At 53.7% G+C, this 22,759-nt stretch overlaps 1 protein-coding gene across 9 annotated transcripts in view; it reads right to left on the reverse strand.

Moving 5' to 3' along the window:
- The window catches only part of DGKK (diacylglycerol kinase kappa), a 185,266-nt gene that overhangs the window by 79,202 nt on the left and 83,305 nt on the right, over nucleotides 1-22,759 (reverse strand). For all 9 annotated transcript variants that reach the window (XM_005279165.5, XM_005279164.5, XM_005279163.5 and 6 more), the window contains 3 exons: nucleotides 9,252-9,362; nucleotides 5,347-5,427; nucleotides 3,984-4,088 (listed from right to left, as the gene is read on the reverse strand). In XM_005279165.5, the coding sequence (XP_005279222.1) occupies nucleotides 3,984-4,088; nucleotides 5,347-5,427; nucleotides 9,252-9,362 (297 nt within the window). The remainder of the gene's footprint in view (nucleotides 1-3,983; nucleotides 4,089-5,346; nucleotides 5,428-9,251; nucleotides 9,363-22,759) is intronic.

Consider the following 22,759-nt stretch of genomic DNA (forward strand, 5'->3'; position numbering starts at 1 on the left):
CCCCTCCTCTCTCCTGAAACTTGACACCACTCCCCTCCTCTCTCTCCCTCCCTCTCCCTCCCTGCATTCACAGATCGCCGGCCGTTCGCCGTCTGGAGCTCCGAGCCTGCTCCCCTCCCCTGCTGCCGAGCGCGCTGCTCTGCAGCACAGTAAGGGGGCCGGGGGCCAGAGAAGCGGCAGGGAGGTTCTGGGGGGGGAGGTAGTCAAGAGACAGGGAGCAGGGGGGAGGGTTGGATGGGTCAGGAGTTCGGGGGGGGGCTGTCTGGGGGTTGGGGGTGTAAGGTTTTGGGCAGTCAGGGTACAGGTGTGGGGGGGTCTCAGGAGGGGGCAGTTAGGGGACAAGGAACAGGGAGGCTTAAATCCATGCTCTAAATTTTCAAATTTTTAATATTGTTTTGAACATTAACATATTTAGTGTTATTTAATATCTGCCCTTCAATAGAATGGTTTTAACTATATAATAAATACTTATTAATGGATGAAATTCCAATTTAAATCATTAGTTTATTTATTTATTTTAACTACTGGATGTGGATGCGGACTGGCCGCGTATAGTAACCAGGAAAGGGCAGGTAGTCACGCCTGTACATAAATAGGGGTGGGGTTCTGGAGGGCAGTTAGGAGCAGGGGTCCCAGGAGGGGGCAGTCAGGGGACAGGGAGCAGAGGGGTTTAGATGGGTCAGGAGTTCGGGGGGGGGGGCTGTCAGGGGGTGGGGGTGTGGATAAGGGTTGGGGCAGTCAGGGGACAGGTAGGGGGTAGGGTCCTGGGGGGCAGTTAGGGAGAGGGGTCTTAGGAAGGGGCAGTTAGGGGATAAGGAACAGGGAGGCTTAGGTAGGGGGTGGGGTTCTGGAGGGCAGTTAGGAGCAGGGGTCCCAGGAGGGGGCAGTCAGGGGACAGGGAGCAGAGGGGTTTAGATGGGTCAGGAGTTCTGGGGGGGGCTGTCAGGGGGTGGGGGTGTGGATAAGGGTTGGGGCAGTCAGGGGACAGGTAGGGGGTAGGGTCCTAGGGGGCCAGTTAGGATGTGGGGAAGGTCTCAGGAGGGGGCAGTCAGGGGACAAGAGGCAGGGAGGCTTAGGGAGGGGGTGGAGTTCTGGGCGGCAGTCAGGGGACAAGGAGTGGGGGGGAGGGTTGGGGGTTCTGAGGGGGCAGGAAGTGGGAGGGAGTGGAAGGAGCAGGGGCGGGGCTAGGACAGGATGGGGCGGGGCTAGGACAGGACGTGGGCGGGGCTAGTGCGGGGCTCCTCCCGTCCTCTTTTTTGATTGTTGAAATATGGTAACCCTAGTGAATGTGGAGCATTACTGCCCCTCACCCCAGGGCATCGCCATAAGGCCTAGGCACAGTCTAGCCCAGAGGTGGACAAACTACAGCCCGCGGGCCACATCCGGCCTGCGGGACCCTCCTGCCCAGCCCCTGAGCTCCTGGACCAGGAGGCTAGCCCCCGGCCTCCTTCCCTGCTGTTCCCCCTCCCCCGCGGCCTCAGCTCACTGTGCCGCCGACGCAATGCTCTGGCTGGCCGGGCAGCACAGCTGCAGAGCCGCAGCCTGAGCCAGTGCTCTGGGCGGCGCGGCTGTAGTGCCGCCAGCCACCAGTGCTCCAGGTAGCGTGGTAAGAGGGCAGGAGAGTTCGGGGTGGTGGTTAGGGAGCGGGGTGTGGATAGGGGTCAGGGTGGTCAGAGGGCGGGGAACAGGGGTGGTTGAATGGGGGCAGGGGTCTCGGGGGGGGCAGTCAGGAAAGAGGGGGGGTTGGATAGGGTGCAGGGGGGCAGTCAGGGGCAAGAGTTCCGGGAGCGGTCAGGGGACAGGGGGTGGTGGATGGAGCAGGAGTCCCAGGGGTGGCTGTCAGGGGACAGGGAACAAGGGTGGTTGGATGGCATAGGAGTCCCGGGGGGGGGGGGGCGTCAGGGGGTGAGAAGCAGGGGGGGTTGGATAGGGGTTGGGGGCCGGGCCACGTTTGGCTGTTTGGGGAGGCACAGCCCCCCCAACCGGCCCTCCATTCAATTTTGGAAACCCGATGTGGCCCTCAGGCCAAAAAGTTTGCTCGCCCCTGGTCTAGCCCCTGTGCACAGGCTGAATGGCACTCAGTGAATGAGGCAGGGCTAGCAGTGAGTGTGTCGTGGGACCTCGGCAGCAGGCTGGACAGCGGATAAGGCAGGGGAGTCAGGGACTAGTGCATTCCTCCCTCACTCTGCGCCACTTGGGCAGGCACAAGGCGGGTCCGCCCATGGCTCAGTGAGGCTGAAGAACACTATTCCAGTGGCCTCGCTCTCTGGGCACTTTCCATCTGGCTCATTATGTGAGGCCAGGAGTCTTGTGGAAACCCAGGTGTGCGCACATTGCTAAAGGCTGCAGCGCAATGCATACACACAAGGGGGAAGCAGTCAAGTTACACGAGCAAACTTAACATTGGCATTTCCTGACCCCTGGCAGCCTTAACAGTCTCTCCAAGTACTTTCTCGTCTGGCATCAATGGCTGCTTAGCTGGCTCTGTGCTACATGCTGCACTCATTGGCCCAGATCCTCAAAGGTCAATGGGAGTTAGACACCTGAATACCTTTGAGGAGTTGGGCCATTACGACTGGTGGGTATTGAAGCTATAATAAGAATATAATTTTTTAAGGTTGAATTCAATGGCATTGGGAGCCTAATTGCCTCTGGCTCCTCTGAAGCTCCCAGTCTTTTTGTCCCAATTTGAAAACCCCGCATCACAGGGATAATGAATGAGTAGCTCGCAGAAGTCAGGGGAGCAACTGGCGAGGGGTCATGACATGGCTGTGCTAATGGTAACCAGGCGGGGTGGAAGGACATGCACGTGTGTGATTGTTTAAGCCACAAGCAAGACAAATATGATATTATGAGGCTGGCGGGTGAGACTCACATTCAAGGAGCCTGAAAACCTAAACCTGCCATATGAGCAGTTCTGCTGGGACGCTTATGCCTGGAAAACTGGTTCCTTAGAGGTGCCACCACTATGCAGGCAGCACCTGGGCACTTATGGCTTTGTTCAAGTCAGATCTCATGTTCTCTGGCTCTGTTAGCCCAGTGCTCACTCTACACACAGTTCTGCTAGGATAACAAATCCTGTGCTACTGTTCCCCTTCCACCCAGCGTCTGCTCCCTCACTGACCAATCCTGCCGAGTCATTTCATATCCTCTGTCCCGGCAAATGTCAGGAGCTTCCTGTAATGAAATGAATGAGCTCTACTCAACACACTAAATAGTTACACCGGATCTGACATCAGCCCAGTGGGTTTATCCTCATAAATTAGCAAAACACCAGCAAGTCTCCAAAGAAAAGGGAGACAAATTGGTTTGGCCAGTCATTAATTAATACCTAAGGGGCCAGTTCCTCAGCTGGCGTAAACAGACAGCACCACTGCTTTTAACAGAGCTGCACCAGTTGACACCAGGTGAGGGTCTGGTCCACTGTGACGACAAAGAGAGAAAATCTGCTCCTGGACTGTCAGTCCAGTGAAAGCAACCATTCCAAAGACACACGATGCAACTGACAGCACTTCACCATCAGAGAGGATTTAAGCTCTTTGGGACAGAGGCTGACTTTTTCTTCTCTGTTTGTACAGCAGCTAGTGCTTTGGGGTCCTGATCCATGACTCCTTGGTGCTACTGTATTACACCTAGTAAATAATAATAGTAAAAGGCAGAGTTCACATTCAACTGTTCTCTCTCTCTCTCTCTCTCTCTCTCTCACACACACACACACACACACACACACACACACACACACACACACACACACACACACGAGTGTTCACAAGGTCACAGCTAGCTACCCCATTGAGGCACAGCATGACTAGCACTTAAACCCTGTCTCATGACACTCTCCCTACGAATAGGGAGAATTCCATCCCTTAGACGAATATTGCTATGATCTCACTGTTTCCCTGTGCCCAGGACAGTTTTACTAACACTCCCTGTCCTGGGCCTACCACCTGGGGACTCCCAACCAGCGTGCGTGCCTCTCTTACCTCATTGATTTCCCACTTCTGGACGGATTTCAAGGCACCAATCCAGTCTTCCATCTCCTTCCGGTTCTCAGCACACAGGATGAGTTTTCGGAACGGTGTGATCACCTAGAGAAGAAAACTGCCCTGCTAAGACAGCTGCAAAGAAAACGGAGGCTGCTGGGAGGCCCACAGCTAGTGCAGAGGAGGAAACCCAGACTGCTCATAGATTGCACTGTCGGAATGGTTACAACATGCAGAGGCAAGCATGCTGCCACCACTCACACCATGCAGGGCTACCAAAGGCGCTGGGGAGATCAGAGTTTCTCTACTCACTCCAGGCGGCAAGGAGCACAGTGCCCACACTCTATTCCAGGGGGGCACTCAACCCAAGCTCCACTTTCCCTCCCCCCACCCCAGTTCCTAGGGAATCAGAAGGTAGCAGCCCCCCACAAGAGGCTGGTACAGCCCTCCTCAGCTAACACAGTTCCAGTCCCAGCCTGGAGTTCTGTGCCCAACTAGAGACAATTACACATATGTTACTGGCCAGCTAGAGGGGGCTCTGGGGCCCAGTCCTGTTCCCACTGAAGTCAGCAACAAAGCTCCCATTGATTTCAGTGGGTGCAGGACTGGGCCCTTGGGGTGCCCACTAGAGCAGAAGCAATGGGTAAATTCCCCTCCCATGCAACTCTGTTGACTCCTGCGGAGTTACAACAAGGGTGAGCATGGCCAGTGATCCGGAGCGGACCTGCAACAGTCTCCGTTGGAGCTGTGTGTACTGGGAAATGGTCCAGGAGCGCATACTGCAGATACATGCAAAGTGTGTCCTGTTCTAGCAGGAGCTGCTAAAGTGAAAAGGGTGGGAGGGCAGGCCTTGGAGCCCAGCAGCAGTCCCTTTATGTGAAATTCACCCTTATGCAGAGGGGCAGCCCACAGCTTTAGCACCACACACATCCTACCAAAGTCCATAGGGCTGGATTTCCCCCACAACGCAGCACTAGCTGCCGGAGGCTCACAACTACTTTGGTTCCTGCCTCTCCCAGAAAAAGGTGCTGTTGGGCATCTGCTATAGAAGAGTAATTAATCTCTTGTATCAAGAAACAAATGACCACATGCTGCAGAATGACTGCCCATCCTCCACTACCGGGAGATGATCCCTCCTCTGGGACCCCCACACTCGGGAGTACCCAGAGCATACCCCTTAAGTTCAGTCTGACACTTGGTTTTGAGCGGGAAAGGCCTGTTGTGGTAGGGCAGCAGCCCTTCTCGGCTCCTCAACATACAAGGCTAACAGCAGGCAGATCGTGATGCAAAGCCCATTGAAGCCAAGGCGAATATTTCTATTGGACCAGGACTGCAGTGCAGTGCGTGAGGTACTGTCCCTTACCGTGAAGCTGTTGTTAATGTTCTTGGTGCTGGTCTCTGCCACGCTGGCGTCGGACAGGTCCACCTCATCGAAGATCAGTGACTGGGGAGGCATGAGGGAAAGGGTGACATAGCAGAGACACTAGCAAAGAGACAGCTTCAGCCCAGTAACTGAACCCATGGAGCTTAACTCTGCCCAGGGAGTGGAGGGCTTACCCCATAGGCTGGGGAGACTTGCTTCGCCTTAGCACCTTGGGCACTGATGGAGGGAGAAGGGCTCGCCTGATGATCCATGGGACCCCCAAGCAGCCAGAAGAGCTGTCTCAGGCTGCAAAGCTGTCCCTGCCTTTGCTCCCACTGCCAGAGGGGGAGATCTGACTGGGCGGCAATCTGTCCTGCTGCCACGAAGGGGGTAGGACTGGATCATGAAGGGCTAGTCTGCATGGGCTGCAGGATGCTCCAAGCAGCCACTTGTTCTGCTTCTGCTCAAGCTGCAAGAGGTCCAGACCCAGGCCTGGTGAAAGTGGGATCATACTGGCCTACACCTGGCCTGCATTTGGGCTGTGGAGTCTATGTAAGGGAAAGTTCTGCCTGGGCAGGCCAGTACGGTGGACCACATTTCCAAGAGTGGCCGGTCAGTGGCAATGCCTTGATACCTAGTCACCCTGCTTGGGGCACCTGGGTATCTACAGAACCAGGCACTCAAAATGACTGGCCATTTTGGACCATATAGCCTGCCGGGACTCAGCCAGCACAACTCCACAAAGAGAGCCGCTCTGTGTCTGAGCAGAACTCAGGGAATATTAATTAACTATTAGGTTATGGTGGCCTGGTGGACACAATTTCCTTGACCTTCCATGCAGCTTTGGGTGAGGATCCACATGAGAGTCTGTGAAGGAACATAAGTAGCCCATAGGAAAGGCTTACAATGGATTCAAACCTGGTCAAAGTAATTGGAACCAGGGAGTCTAGTGAATGGATGTTCCTCAAGGGGGCAGACAGTCCTGGAGTGACCTACAGGGGATGGGACGGGGACAGATTCCCTAAGCATTTATTCGCCATCTGGAGAAGCAGGTTGGCATGAGGGGATGCCATTCGTCAATGACACTAAACTGGTCTGATCTGTAAGATCCAGACGATGATAAAGCTCATCCTTCCTTGGGGCTGTTGGTCTCTAGATCGCAGAGTGAGGGGCAGCAGAATAAGGATGATAGACTTCACAAAAGCAGACTAAAACTCAGAAAAATGATAGGTGAGGTCCCATGGGAAGAAAATGTAAGGGAAAAGGGAGTTCAGGAAAGCTCAGAGAGACATTATTAAAGGCACAACAGCAAACTATCCTAGTGCAAAGAAAAGATAGGAAGAATAGTAAGAGGCCAATATGGTCAGAGGCCATCAGGAGCTCTTTAGTGACATGAACATAAAAAAGGAATCCTACAAAAAGCATAAGCATGGACAAATTGCTAAAGATGAGTACAAGAGAATAGGGCAAGCTTGTAGGGACAAAATCAGAAAGGCTAAGGCACACAATGAGTTACACCCAGCAAGGGACATAAAAGGCAATAAGAAGAGGTTCTTTAAATATATTAGGAGCAAGAGAAAGACAGAGAAAAGTGCAGGTCCTTTACTTCACAGGGAAAGAGAGTTAATAACTGATCACATCAAGAAAGCTGAGGTGTTTAATGCCTATTTTGCTTCAGTCATCACTAAAAAGGTTGATTGTGACCAGATACTTAACACAATTAATATTAGCAAGGGAGAAGAAACACAAGCCAAATTAGATTATAGAAAATTTAGCTAAGTTAGATGTATTCAGATCAGCAGGGCCTGATGAAATTCATCCTAGAGTGCTTAAGGAATTAGCTGAGGCAATTTCAGAACCATTAGCAATTATCTTTGAAAACTCCTGGAGGACAGGTGAGGTCTCAAAGGACTGGAGAAGAGCAAACATAGAACCTGTCTTTAAAAATAGGAACAAAGAGGACCCAGGGAATTATAGAACAGTCATCCTAACTTTGATAGCAGGAAAGATACTGGAACAAATGATTAAACAATCAGTTTGTAAGCACCAGGAGGATAATAGGGTTATAAGGAATAGCCACCATGGATTTGTCAAGAACAACTCATGCCAAACCAACTTTTTTGTTTTCAGTAAGGCTTTTGACACAGTCCAACGACATTCTCATTAGCAAACGAGGGAAATGTGATTTAGCTGAAATTACAAAAAGGTGGGAGCAAGACTGGTTGAAAGACCATATTCAAATGGCAGTTATCAGTGGTTCGCTATCACACTGGGAGGGTGTATCTAGTGGGGTCCCATAAGGGTCTGTACTGGGTCTGGTACTATTCAATATTTTCACTAATAAGTTGGATAACGAAGCAGAGGGTATGCTTATAAGATTTGCAGATGACACCAAAACGGGAGGTGTTGCAAACACCTTGGAAAACAGGATTAGAATTCAGAACTATGTTGGCAAATTGGAGAATTGGTCTGAAATCAGCAGGATGAAATTCAATAAAGACAAGTGCACATATGAAGGAATAAAAATAAAATGCACTACTACAAAATGGGAAACACTGGCTACGTGGCAGTACTGGTGAAAAGGATCTGGGGGTTAGAATGGATCACAAATTGAATATGAGTCAACAATGTGGTGCAGCTGCAAAAAAAGGCTAATATCATTCTGGGGTGTATTAACAGGAGTATCGTATGAAGGACATGGGAGGGAACTGTCCCGCTCTACTCGGCACTGGAGAGGCCTCAGCTGGAGAACTGTGTCCAGTTCTGGGCACTGCACTTTAAGAAAGATGTGGACAAATTGGAGAGGGGAGCAACAAAAATGATAAAAGTTTTCAAAACCTGCCCTCTGAGGAAAGCCTGGGCATGTTCAGTCTTGAGAACAGAAGACTGAAGCGGGAACTAATCACAGTGTTCAAATACATTCAGGGCTGTTCTAAAGAGGACAGAGATCCATTATTCTCCACATTCACTGAAGGTAGGACAAGAAGTAATCAGTTTAATCTGCAGCAAGAGAGATTTAGATTAGATATTAGGAAAAGTTTTCTAACTCCAAGGACATTTAAGATCTGTAACAGGCGTCCAAGGGAAGTTGTGGTCCCCATCATTGCAGGTTTTTAAGACCAGGTTGGACAAACACCTGTCAGGGCTGGTCTAGCTTACTGGGTCCTGCCTCAGCGCAGGATGCTGAACCTGATGCTCTCTCGAGGTCCCTCCCAGTGCTATGATTTACAGCAGGCCCATCTGGGCATCAGTAACATTCCCTAGCAGAGAGAAAGGGCCAAGCCGGTCACCATCCAGGCTCACAGAGGACATGCTGGGAGGCCTCTTGCTGAAGATATTTAGGATGGGCTTCTCAAATACCCAGATCATTGAAGTGCCTAAATCCTATGGAAATCCATGAGGAACTGGGCCTTCCCATCAGCCTAACTCTGCTCTCATTGACTCAACTGGGATCAGAATTAGGGCTTGTGAAACTCCCCCTCTTTACAAAGTAGGCTGAGCAAAGTCCTGGAGGATGCAGGGAATGCTCCTTCCCCTCTCTGAATTCTCTTCTGGGGACCTCTTCTCTGTCCAGGGGAGACCCATACTGGGCACTAGAGAGGTCAGGAAATCACTGCTTGCTTGGCGTGCTGCATGCTCCTCTCCGATGGCTTGGCGAGTGATTGCCTGTTCCTGAGATGGGGGGGATGAGAGACCAAGTGTGTGACAGGTCCCTCTGTGCCCCATCCGTTGAGGGCGAGTCTGCTGTATCTTTACCAATGGCCCATGCTTAGAGCTCCGCAAGTCCCCCGCTGAATTCCCGGTGCATGAGCCATGGCAGCCATCACACTGGTAATGCCCTGGGGCCTACAGGAGCCTCCTCCCATAGCTTCCCCAACGCACAGGAGCTGCTGGATTTATCCTACCTTGGAGTCCTTGGCGTAATACAGCGTCCGGCCCCGCAGCTTAAAGTATCGCCTCTTCCACCTCTGGAAGGAGCTCGTCTGCTTCAGTAACAGCCCCTCCTTCACACTCTTCTGCAAAGAGAGTCACAGGACTCCAATAAGCCTTCACACCCCAACCCGCGGCTGGCCAAAGGAACCCAAGGCCTTAACCCCTTGCATGCCAGGGCGTGGGCCATGTACAGACTGTTCTATGGCAGACCCTGGCATGAGCCAGCAAACCCATGAGATGCAGCCATGGAAGCACAGGGCGTAGCAGGGAGAAGGGGTAACATACTATAGGGGGCAGTGATCTGTCAGTTCATGCCCACATACAGAGCATGGCGTAACTCAGTGTAGCACAATCAAGGTCACTGGGTTTACACCCATTTCCACCAGCTGAGGATCTGGCCCATTTAATGGCCTGGGATCTTAAAGAGACAGCACATTTCAGACATCTTCAAGCCCAAGCCAAGCGCATGGACTCAGGAGGGGGACACCTTCCCGAGACAGAGAATATATCTGTGTGGCCCCCTGGTTCTGGCATGGAGGAGGCCAGTGCAGGGAGTATGGGCCTGGCAAAGTGGAATACTAAGGACCACACAGGAAGATTTTCAACCCTCCATCTTTGATGCAAATCGCTTTCAGTAACAGAAAATGCACTTTGGACAGAGCAGGGAGAGGCCGGGTGGAAGGGCAGGTGGTCCCACATATAGAGGATGCTTGAATTACGTGTGTTTATAAATGCATTGGAACATTAAGGATTCAATTAGTTAACTGTGCCATTCATGCCAGGATAAATGACCATACAGACAAAAGCAGAGACGTCCCAGCACTCTGTGGCCGAGACCCACTTTGCAGACCCACTTGCCAGTGACTGATTTACAGATTCCAAGGCCAGAAGGGCCCACTGTGATCGTTCAGTCTGACCACCAGCACCCTCCTCCCCCCGTACCACACAGGCCAGAGAACTACCCCACAATGATTCCTAGAGCAGAGCATTCAGACAGACATCCAGTCTGGATTGAAAACTTGTCAGCAACGGCGAATCCCCCACGACCCTCAGTAAATTGTTCCAATGGTTAATTACTCTCAGCATTAAAGATCACCCTCCCCTGAGAATAAGACCAATGTTAAGGCTTTCCATTTCCCCAGAGAAAGACTCGTTTCTTTCACACACACTCCCTGAGCTTTCAGTCTGTCTGTTAGATTTGAATGACTAAACCCATTGGGCCCTGTTCCTATCTTCCTCCCTCCAGGGTAAAGCAGGAATAACGCTGGGAAGACAATGAGATGACACGGGTGTCAAAGAAGAGACAATCAGGACCCTCTTTTTTCTGCTCCATGCTTGGCCTGTCAGCATGCAAAGCCCAGAGGCAAACTGGGCCAACATGCTACATACTCTGTTAGCCCTCATAGCCGATATGGTCCTGGGTCTGGTCCTGAGTCAGGAAAGCCCGTGCTAGGGCCAAGCTTAAATGCTTTCCTGGACATGAACAGACTTAAGCATGTGCTTAAGGGTTTTCCTGAATCGGGACCTCTGTACCTAGACAAGGCTAATGGAGTCCAACACACATCTGGATTGGAATGGGTAGAATCCAACCCCCATAATGACACAAGACTAGAGTGGAGTAGTGCAGAGCATGATACAGATAGGGTTGCAAGAAGTCCAGTTTTCAACCAGAATGCCCCGCTGAAAAGGGACCTTGGGTGCTCTGGTCGGCACTGCCAACCGTGCGGCTCCGAGGCACATGGGCAGCCAGGGACACTCCATGCGCTGCCCCCACCCCGAGTGCCGGTTCTGCAGTTCCCATTGGCCGGGAACCACAACCAATGAAAGCTGTGGGAGCGGAGCCTGCAGACGTGAGGGCAGCACCGCAGAGCCTTCCTGGCCGCCCATGTGCCTAGGTCCCTGCAGCCCCTGGCAACCACTTCCTGGGAACCACGGTAAATGCCACCAGGACCCCACACCCCTCCCACCCCAGCCCCATGTCCTGGTCCTGAGCCCCCTCCTACACGCCAACCCCCTGCCCCGGTCCTGAGCCCCCTCCTACACGCCAACCCCCTGCCCCACTCCTGAGCCCCCTCCCACACCACAAACCCCTCATCCTCAGCCCCACCCCAGAGCCCACATCCCTGTAGTAGTAGGATTTTATATTTGTATTAATATAATTTAAAATAAAAAATAATAATGTAGCATCTATTAAATGTATTGATGTATGATTTGATCATATTCTGCCAGCCACCATTTTTGAATAACGGGCCATTGGTAAAGATACATCAGCCAGAATCTGCAGGAGCGGCGCCAGGGTTTTTGCCGCCATAGGCAGCAGCGCTCCTCCTCTGAGCATTCAGGGGGCCTGGGGTCTTTGGCAGCGGGGGTCCTTCCGCTCCATGTCTTTGGGGCACTTCAGCGGCGGGGCCCGGAGCGAGTGAAGGACCCGCCGCCGAATTTCCGCCGAAGACCCGGCGTGGAAGGTATCAGTCAATCAACCAGGGGGCTGATGGCAGGGTAGAAAAAATGTTGAACTTCCCCCATGTGCTGTGTAAGGTGCTACTTCTTTCTTCAAGAAGGTTTCAACAGTGTGCTCATTGCGCAGAAAGCAAATGCTGGAGTTGATTGCTCCTGTGAAGGTCTCTCATCTCTTTCATTTTATTTATTCTGAGCAAAATGGCAGAAATCCTCTCATACTATTCTCTGCATTTTGGGATGCTCTCTTCAGTAACCTAGACACAATATAGAGCAGGTTTATTTTCAGCTGTACAATCAGCATTTAGCAGCAATGCATTTTTCCCTGAATGGATACTATTATGGGTCATTTCTCAAGTCTGATCAGTCTTCTTGCACGAACAAGCTGATCCTCTTAGCGCTTCTTTCATTCCCCGCCCCCCTTTTTTTTTTTCCATTTGCAGCATCTGAGTCTGGGAGTTTAAATCTGTCTGGTCTGGAGGAGTATATTTAGAGCAAAGTGCTTCAATCACTTCATTACATTGCTCGTTTTGTGAGACACTGAAGGGGGCATTAATGCAAAAGAAGGTCACAACTTTAGGCTCAGGTTTTTGTCTTGATCTTTTTAGTGGAACAATCACCACTCAGCAAGGGTTCAGTGGTGCACCATGCCATGTCAGGGAGCAAGAGGAACATAAGGAGACGTTCATTCCCTTGTATCAGCACTGGACCCTGCTTCCACTGGGCTGCTGCTATTCTCCCTTCTGTGCAGACAGGCTTAGAAGTGGGTGGAGCATGGGGGCCAAGCAAAGATTGCTGCCTGTCACCAGGGCTGCCTCCAGGCACCAGCGCAGCAAGCAGGTGCCTGGGGTGGCCAACGGAAAGGGGCGACACGTCCAGCTCTTTAGCGGTGGGTCCCTCAGTCCCTCTCGGAGGGAAGGACCCGCTGCCAAATTGCCGCCGAAGAATGAAGTGGCGGGGTAGAGCCACCGCTGATCGCAGCTTTTTTTTTTTGGCCACTTGGGGAGGCAAAAACGCTGGAACTGGCCTTGCCTGTCACCATGGAGCAATGACTAGGCAATAACGCTCTGGGTATGCTCTGGAGACCCTTTCCTCTGGCTGCATGGCACAGCTACTGCCCTGCCCAAGTGATCTGGGCCCTGGTTTGGGTATCAAAGCCTATGGGCTGGCCTGCATACAGACTTACACGGGTTTCACTGAAGGTGGGAGGTTGAACTGATTAAGTTAAATTGATGTGACTCCATGTGTGGATGCTCTTAACCTGGCTTACATGAGTTTAGGTTGAACCTGTTACATAACAAGGGCAAGAGAGCCAGCTCCTGAATGAAGATGCTGTTGAAGGCCTAGCACAGGGATTTCAGTTTATCATCGTGGCTACATTTGGATGAGGACAACGGCAATGAAAATGTGTCACTTGTGTCACTTACAGGATCATCAGCATTCTTCTCCTCTGCCTCAATAGGCAATTTCATTCCGTGACACAATTGATCTCCAAGAAGCTAAAAGATAGGGTTACCATATTTCAACAAGCAAAAAAGAGGACGGGAGGAGCCCCGCCCTAGCCCCGCCCCTGCCCCTCCCACTTCCCGCCCCCCCAGAACCCCCAACCCTCCCCCCGTTCCTTGTCCCCTGACTGCCCCCTCCTGGGACCCCTGCCCCTAACTGCCCCCCAGGACTCCACTCCCTATCTAAGCCTCCTTGCCTCTTGTCCCCTGACTGCCCCAACCCTTATCCACACCCCCACCCCCAGACAGACCCCTGGGACTCCCACGCCCCATCCAACCACTCCCCACCCCCTGACAGCCCCCCCCAGAACTCCCAACCCATCTAAACCCCTCTGCTCCCTGTCCCCTGACTGCTCCGATCCCTCTCCCCACTCCTGCCCCCTGACAGCTCCCCCCAGAACTCCCAGCCCCCTACCCCCCCGCTCCTTGTCCCCTGACTGCTCCGATCCCTCTCCCCACTCCTGCCCCCTGACAGCTCCCCCCCAGAACTCCCAGCCCCCCACCCCCCACTCCTTGTCCCCTGACTGCCCCCTCCTGGGACCCCTGCTCCTAACTGCCCTCCAGAACCCCACCCCCTACCTAAGACTCCCTGTTCCTTGTCCCCTAACTGCCCCCTCCTAAGACCCCCCCCAACTGCCCCCCAGGACCCTACCCCCTACCTGTACCCTGACTGCCCAAAACTTTCTCCATTCCCCCCCCCCAAAAAGCCCCCCCCCCGTTTCTTGACTGCCCCCTCCAGAACCTCCCTGGCCCCCTTACCCTGCTGCTCAGAACAGGGTGTTGGGCTCTGTGCCAGCCGGACACATGGCTGAGCTCCCCAGCACAACAAAACCCGGTCCCTGGCCCTGCACAGGGCTGCGGGACCGGGCTGCAGGAGGAGGAGCTGCCGGCCGGCTCAGAATGCAGGGAGGAGGAAGCTGCTCCGGAGTCCAGGCCGGGACTTTCCTGCAGCCCTCCCAGCCGCTCGCTCTGCTCTGCCGGGGGAGGGGGGAAATCCCGGACATTGTGAGTGCTTTACAAATTCCCCCCGGACGCTATTTTTAGCACAAAAAGGAGGACATGTCCGGGTAAATCCGGACGAATGGTAACCCTATAAAAGAGCCAATTTTCTGTACTCTTTACCATGCACACGAACCCCTTTCTATCTCGCTGCTTAATGATTCTTGACAGTGTTTATATTTGATCTAGATTGAAGACTGATCGATATTTTACTCCTTCAGTACATTCACGGACTTGTTTCCACTCCCCAGTCATCAACAACTCCGGACAATTGGATAGCTTCCTAACAGGCAGAGCTTGGACCTTTACCCTCTCTTCGCTCCTCATGTAGCTTTTTAGAATGCTACATTTCCATTCACACATTGCAATGAGAGCCAAATGTCCCGAGTACCAAACATCTTCATATTATGGTCAGGTGAATAGCTCAGAATGACACACAAATTCAACAAAGTGGGAAAAAGTGACCCTCCCCCCGTCCAACTCCTCACCACCACCAAACAAAACCAAAAATACCAATACTGCCTTTTTTTTTCTGGATAAGATCAAATTAGTTTTATGCAGATTTCATAAGTACACAGGATCAATATGGCACAGTACACCCCTGTAACGACACCAGGCTGACATTGCACAACACAGATTCTTCAGCTACACCCAACGGATGTAGCACCAGCACCACACAACTGACATGGCATCATGGGTTTTAGTCTATGGAATAGCACTGTGTCCTGCTGTTCCAGGGTCCCAGACACACCAATGGCACCCAGCCCCCCAGGCAGAGCACCATTCCTGACAGCATCCAGGATCCCATCTGACTCCAGTGCTGATGGCCCACAACAAAGATGGACTAGCTGCTCTAACCCTGCAAAGTCCACTTGGAACGCCAAACTTCAGCTGCACCTCCTTGCCTAGATCCACAGAGGGGGTATAACGGAAAGCAAAAAAAACCCCAGACAGGTGGGAGGAGGATCACAGGAGGGGTTGCGTGCACCGCACATGGGAGGCCTCCATCATAGACAGAGGGAGCGCTATCTGAGGCCAGGCACATGTCCTTTATGTAGGGTCACAGCCTGCGGTGCTCTGATTTGGAGGTCACTTAATCTTTCTATTCCATAAAACCATTTGCAATCCCCACCCTCACCCCCACCCCCGTGACTTTGGGGTGAGGACAAAACCCATCAACTGCCAGTTTTCATTATCGCAGAACGAAGCGAACAAGCGATTGCTACCTGCCTGCCAAGAAATAGTCGAATCCCAGCATTCATTAGGGTTGAGTACAGTTTTCTTTTTAGTGAAACATTTATGTAAACTGTTATCCAAATAAAATGCAGCCCACAGGCTCCCAGGAAGTTGGCCCTCTGCATGGCAAATGCTGGGTGCTCCTAAATTAAAATTTTCCACATGACAAGCATAGGACCATAATGTTGACTGCAAAGAGCTGCCTCTGAGTAATAAAAGATTCACGCTCTGGTGCCTAGATTTGACAGCAATGCCTCAAGGAGACCGGAACCCCTTCTTCAGCTCTAGGCACAGTAAATGCCCAGGTTGGGGCTGTGGACTTAGCCCCACACAGCAGATTTACAAAGAGGCGGAGTGAGGATCAGGTTTTTCCAGATAACACTGCAGTCATGCTTTGCCTCTCAGCTGTCCCCAAGTTTGCTATAACACCTCACCTTTGTCCTTTCTCGGTAGGGTGACCAGATAGCAAATGTGAAAAAATCGGGACGGGGGTGGGAGGTAATAGGAGCCTATATAAGAAAAAGACCCCAAAATCAGGACTGTCCCTATAAAATTGGGACATCTGGTCACCCTATTTCTCAGGAAGGTGCCAGCCCTGCTACCCTTTCCAAAACACAAACAAGGAAACTTGGAATTTAAATCTGTGTAAAGGGGGCTGTACTAAAATGTGCTGCCAGGTGGGGAAAGGGGGGCAAACCTCCCTAGGATTCGAAACACTGCAGAAAATTCACACTGCTGGTTCGCTAAGGCAGTGGTCTCCAAAGTGGGGTGCGCACTCCCCAGGGGGTGCGCAAGAGGATCCTTGGGGGTGCACGGCAGGATGAGCGCTTTTTGGCCGTGTCAGGCGGGAGTCCGAGCGGCTTTTTTTTTTTTGCCTTGGCGCGGCAGGGCGTGTGTGCTCAAAAAAAATGTTACTGATAGGGGGTGCGCGATCAAAAAAGTTTGGAGACCACTGCGCTAAGGAATTGATACCTAAGTCGCTCCTGTTTCAAGGGGACTCTAGTTGCCATTTGGCCAGCAGAGGGAGCACAAGATAACACTCAAAAATATCCCCAGAGCTGTGCTGCCCATATGTACCATGCATATGACAACAGGGATATAAAATAAGCAAACAATTTGTATCATGTTCTCCTACAGGGAAGCTGCAAAACCTCTCAGTGAAGCCCTGGTTTAGATTGCTGAATGCTCCAATTAATCAGGTTTCAGAGTAGCAGCCGTGTTAGTCTGTATCCGCAAAAAGAACAGGAATACTTGTGGCATCCGAAGAAGTGGGCTGTAGTCCACGAAAGCTTATGCTCTAATAAATATGTTAGTCTCTAAGGTGCCACAAATACTCCTGTTCTTTTTGCCAATTAATCAGGTTATGCATGAGGCTATTCACCACATAAATAAGTTTTAACGTGGTTTTATTATTATTGTTTTCTGCTCTGTGCAATCCTTCAGGTTAAAGGACATCTCAGGATATAGCATTGTGAGAGAACACAGGTACGAGGAGAGCCATGCAGCTTCATGTATTGCCAACAGGCTCAGCAAAGGCTCCAAAACAATGAGTCAGGCCCCAAAATCAGGAGATTGCCATAAAAATCATGAAATTTGTAAAACAATATACATTGTGTTCTTTTTATCTGCTTTTTGAGACTTTAAGGAGCACTTGGATCATGTTTTCAAGCTTTTCTCTGTAACCAGGAGGGCCAGAAACTTTCAATTATCTCTGAAAACAGGTAAGAGCAAAAGTGGAGGGATGGGAAATGTCACTTTTGAGCATCTAAGAGGCTGCAAGGTGACAAACAACAAAACTAACCACTGCAAGTGACTGGGCATACTGCCCCTTTAAACAAAGAACCCTCGCAATGAGATCTTTCCAAAGTCTCTTGGTTTCTTTGCTGCTTATTTCCTGGTGTGCCAGGCAGTAATTAATGTTGTACTTCTGTTTTTGGCCTCCTGATATAAACAGGTTCCTTCTTTCTAGTGAAGCAGCTGCACTAATCAGAGCAATGCTAACATCTCCCCTTTGCTGAAGCATCTAGATTGGCTGGCATTGCTTGTTCCTTCATTTGCACCTTGAAAGGTACGAGCAATAGTGAGCTAATCAATAGCTCACGGCTCTCTGGACTTATCAGCCTTCCAATGATCTGCTCCAGTCTGATGACCTATTAAAATAATGACCAGTACCCCTGCCCTGCCCTCCCCGCTCCTTGCAGCGGAATATGATTCACTCAGACAGAAGTGCTAGAAGAGAATTAAATCTGGCCTCCAGTACCAGAAGGAGGGGGTGCATGCAGTAGCGTAGCTGGGGAGGTAGCGGGGGGAGCAGCCGGTCCCCCACCGAGCACAAGTAGCACCTTTTTAATTTTACTCACCCGGGAGCCTGGGTTCCAACTCACACCGGTTAAAAAAAAAAAAAAAGTTGCCACCCCCACCCCCCTTGGTCTATCCAAACTCTCCCCTTCCTCACCCCCTGCCACCTGGGTGACCCTTTAAAGAACTTTACAGACGCCTCCCTCCTTGTATCGGGTTGTAACATGAAGCAGCAGCTGATTGGTCAGAAGGCCCCCACGTTATGATTTGATTAGCTGATACAGCACTGCCCTAGGACGTAACTGACTGCACCATGTGCTGGACGGGGGAAGGGTTAGTGGCACAGTATGCAATTCCTGGGGACTGGGCGCAGGGGACAGGGATGGGACATCCCCACTCGGCAGCTGCTTGGGGGCTCTCTGCTGGATGCATTAGCCTTCAGGGGCGGGGCAGCTGGGTCCCCTCCTGGGAGCTGCAGCCTGTTCGTTCCCCCCCCACCCCCGAGATGGTACAGCCCGGCTCAGGGGTCCCCTGCTGAGCGTGCGCTGCACTGGGTCTGACCCATCGACTCCGAGTCCGCGCTGCCAGCGAGGTGATGCTGCTGCCCCTGCTGCGGAGAGCACTGCTGGGCTGTCCCCCTATGGGAGCCCCCCACTGCTGGGATCCGGGGTCCCCCCAGCAGCGACCTCTCCCTTCACTCGCTTTGGGTGTCTTCGGCGGCACTGAAGCTTCATCGCCGAAATGCCGCCAAAGACCTGCGGAGCGAGTGAAGGTCCTGCCGCCAAGGTGCCGCCAAAGACCCAAAGCGCTGTCCCGTCAGTAAAAGCGCCACAGTGGGTGGCGCCTTTTTTTTTTTTTTCCCCGCTTCCCCTCTTCCCTCCACCTGGCTACGCCACTGGGTGCATGGGATAGAAAGAAGCAGCAATCTTGTCTCATCTTAACAGCAACGTCTGCCTCCCTTTTCGCTGGTGCAATCACCTGCTCTGTGGGGTGCCGTGATGAGTGAGGGAGACACTCAGATAGTTCAGTTCCCCATTGTCAGCTCTGGTGACTTCACTGTGAATCTCACACTACTCAAGTGTTTTCCTTCAGGCCCAGCTGCTGACCGGGTTCTTCCGGGAGAATCTCAGCTTCCATTTACAAAGAAAAGTCAAGTTGCGTGTTCTCCTGGGAACATGATCCCCAAACCTTCCAACACCAGAGGCAAGTGAAGAGAACCTAAAACTTCAGTGTTGTAAATCTCCTGATTTTTATGCCAATCTCGTGAGGGGTTGCGGAGGAAGTGGGAGGAGAGGCTGGGGGCAGGGCAGGCCTGAGAGTCACAGGGGCAAACGAGGCTGGCTCCACAATGAAAAGCCATCCAATGCTAAACACCACATGGAGCCAGTTGGAGTCAGGAGCTGACTGCCTCAGTGCCCACACAGGCATCTGAATGACGTGGTTAGATATTCGAAAGGGCTCAGCATCCAGCACCAGCTCACCTCGAGAACCTGCCTGGGGTAATTCTGGCCATGTCACGAAGCCCAGATCCCTGCTACACACCCACTTCGTATAACTAAAAAGTTATACCTCCTGTCTCCCGACAACATAGCTACAGCCTCTCGCAGAGATGAAATTATCTCCCATCAGCTTAGAGCATCTTCACCAGAAGCGCTACAGTAGCGCAGTTGCACCGAAGCAAGTTCATAATGTAGACCTGCCCTTAGGCTCCTGCCTGAGGGCTGAGGGCTTTGGAAACCTGACCCTTGCTGAACAGACAGGGGAATGCTGAGCGACACCATCCTGCTGGAGAAGAAGCCGACTCCCTGCAGCAGCTCTGAGGCAGGCATGGCGAGGGTGTTGAGCTCCAGGCGCAGAGCTCCAGAAGGCTGCTGTCTGTGCTCTCAGCAGAGACGCAGCCCTGAGGATCCTCGAGCTGTTTGGATGAAAGGAAACCCTCCTCCAGTGCAAGGTTCTTAGAACACCTGATACTGTGGGAGCCTGGGCATAGCTGGGGCAGCTTCTCCTTGCTGCCCTTTGAATGCTGCTGTTGTTTGCCTGGCACCTAGCGATGTTGCCTCTCCTCATTCTCCATGGCCAGGCTGAGTGGAGGGACCTGGCAAGAGAGGCCAGTGCTACCCCTTCCTAGCGAGGGCCTGACCAGAAGCCGAGGCACTCTCTCTTCAGGAGCTAGCACAGGGGTGGGCAAACTATGGCCCGCAAGCTCCCCCTGGGGAGCGGGGTCGGGGACCGCACCATGCAGCTCGACCCCGCTCCGACACTCTGGCCAGGGTGCTGGGTCACAGGCCACACCATATGGCTTGGCCCCGCTCCAGCCAGGGCGCAGGGTCGGGGCCGCACCACAAGGCTCCAAGAAGCTGTGGCATGGCCCTGCTCTGGCTCCTATGCGCTCCCAGCCCCTGGCCGAGCACCGCCGGCCCAAGCCCGGCCCCGGCCCTGGCTCCCGGCCGAGCACCGCCCGGCCCGGCCCCGGCCCCCGGCCGAGCACCGCCGTCCCCGGCCCGGCCCCGGCCCCCAGCCGAGCACCGCCGGCCCCGGCCCGGCCCCGGCCCCCAGCCGAGCACCGCCGTCCCCGTCCCCGCCCCCGGCTGAGCACCGCCGGCCCCAGCCCCTAGCCCCTGGCCGAGCACCGCCGGCCCAAGCCCGGCCCCGGCCCCGGCCCCCAGCCGAGCACCGCCGTCCCCGTCCCCGCCCCCGGCTGAGCACCGCCGGCCCCAGCCCCTAGCCCCTGGCCGAGCACCGCCGGCCCAAGCCCGGCCCCGGCCCTGGCTCCCGGCCGAGCACCGCCGGCCCCGGCCCGGCCCCGGCCCCGGCCCCCGGCTCCCGGCCGAGCACCGCCCGGCCCGGCCCGGCCCCGGCCCCCGGCCGAGCACCGCCGGCCCCGGCTCCCGGCCGAGCACCGCCGGCCCCGGCCTGGCCCCGGCCCCCGGCTCCCGGCCGAGCACCGCCGGCCCCGGCCCGGGCCCGGCCCCCGGCTCCCGGCCGAGCACCGCCGGCCCCGGCCCGGCCCCGGCCCCCGGCTCCCGGCCGAGCACCGCCGGCCCCGGCCCCAGCCCCCAACCGAGCACCGCCGGCCCCCGGCTCCCAGCCGAGCACCGCCGGCCCCGGCCCGGCCCCGGCCCCCGGCTCCCGGCCGAGCACCGCTGGGCCCGGCCCAGGCCCGGCCCCCGGCTCCCGGCCGAGCACCGCCGGCCCCGGCCCCCGGCCGAGCATTGCCGGCCCCGGCCCCGGCCCGGCCCAGGCTCCCGGCCGAGCACCGCCGGCCCCGGCCCCGGCCCAGCCCCGGCCCCGGCCCCTGGCCGAGCACCACCGGCCCCCGGCCGAGCACCGCCGGCCGCGGCCCCGGCCCCCGGCCCCCGGCCCCCGGCCCCCGGCCCCCGGCCGAGCACCGCCGGCCCCGGCCCCAGCCCCCGGCCGAGCACCGCCGGCCCCGGCCCGGCGCCGGCCCCTGGCTCCCGGCCGAGCACCGCCGGCCCCGGCCCGGCCCCGGGAACATGTAGATACAGATCTGAATCTAAACTTTCCACTTGGGCCCATCTCTAGTGGTACAGTGTTCCGCAAATATTACCATGGTTGCTGCCACCCCGCTGTGTGGGTATCTTTCAGACAGAGGCAACATTCTCATCTCCTTGGATACAGGGCCAGGTATCCAATACAGAAGATGAGGTAGAGTGGCTGGTGAATTAGCATGTTAGAGACTTTCCCTCCCCTCAGAGGGCCCCACATTCAGAAGCCTCAAGCGGGCTAAGAAAGGGATTTTCTGAGGTAACACTTTTTATCAGAAGCTTCAACCTTTTCCAAAGTCCCTTTACAAATAAGAACCCCTGGCTCCACTGTCAATTAGGAGGCTCCAACAGCCTTTAAAATGAATTTGCTGAGATAGTTCAGAATAGGAATTCCCGATGTGGAGCATGATCTGTCTTGTCCCAGCAGCTGGGAGTTTAGTTCAGCATGATTTGTCTCTGATTAGAAACAAATCTTCAATTAGACATGTAATTAATCCGTGGAACTTACTGCTGCAGGATATTGTTCAGGCAATCATCTGATTAAAGGTCTACAGACTCCTTTTTATCATCATATATAAATAGGAACAGCAGCTGCAATTACAATTTCTTGGGGACAATTACCAGGGCTTTCGATCCTGATGCTTCAAGGCATCAGCTGATCATCTACTAGGGTCAGAAAGGCATTTTCATATACAGCACAGTAATGCACTAGGAGGTAAATTATGAAGGTTTCTCTGAAGCATCTACGTTGGCCATTGTCAAAGACAAGAAACCGACTAGATGGACCGGTCTGTTCAGTACGGCCATTCAAGTTCCTATTAGTTGAGTCTTGGGAACACAACTAAAGGAAATTTTCTCCTGCTCCCTTCCTGGTTATCTATGGACATTACTCCTCCCATTAGCCCTTTCGCTGACTGAAACAGCTGAGTGTGCGGCATGTGACTCCCATGCTCCTGGGTTGTTTTGGAAGAGGTAGATGCAAAGAGTCTGCAAATAGCTCCGACAACACTCAATGGGACCCCAAGAAGGACGAGAATCTCAGGGCTTGGGCTGCAGCCCAGGCTCAAATATCTCCACCGCAATTAACCCATGCCCCACGAGCCTGATTCAGGGGCCAGCCATGGGTGTTTAATTGCAGCATAGACATGCCCCTGCGTCCTCTCCCAAGACAGGGAGCTTGCTCTCTACTGGAGACATCACCCTCTTCCAGAGCAAGCCACTCACTCCTACGCAGTGCCGATGCATCCTGGATGCTGAGTGGGCATTCAGCCCTTTAAAATTGGGAGAATATTATTTATGTTGGTATCCCAGTCGTGCCTATGGCTCCACTGCACTAGCTGCTAGACAAACACACAAAATAACACAAAGAAATAGTCCCTGCCCCAGAGAGCCTATGTATAAGACAAGCGACAAGCATTGGATGCAACAGATCAGGGTAGAGGGGTGGAGAGGGTGCCATAAGGAAACATCAAGCAAATA

The sequence above is a fragment of the Chrysemys picta genome, chromosome 9 (genome assembly GCF_011386835.1).
Source record: "Chrysemys picta bellii isolate R12L10 chromosome 9, ASM1138683v2, whole genome shotgun sequence".
Lineage (NCBI taxonomy): Eukaryota > Metazoa > Chordata > Testudines > Emydidae > Chrysemys > Chrysemys picta.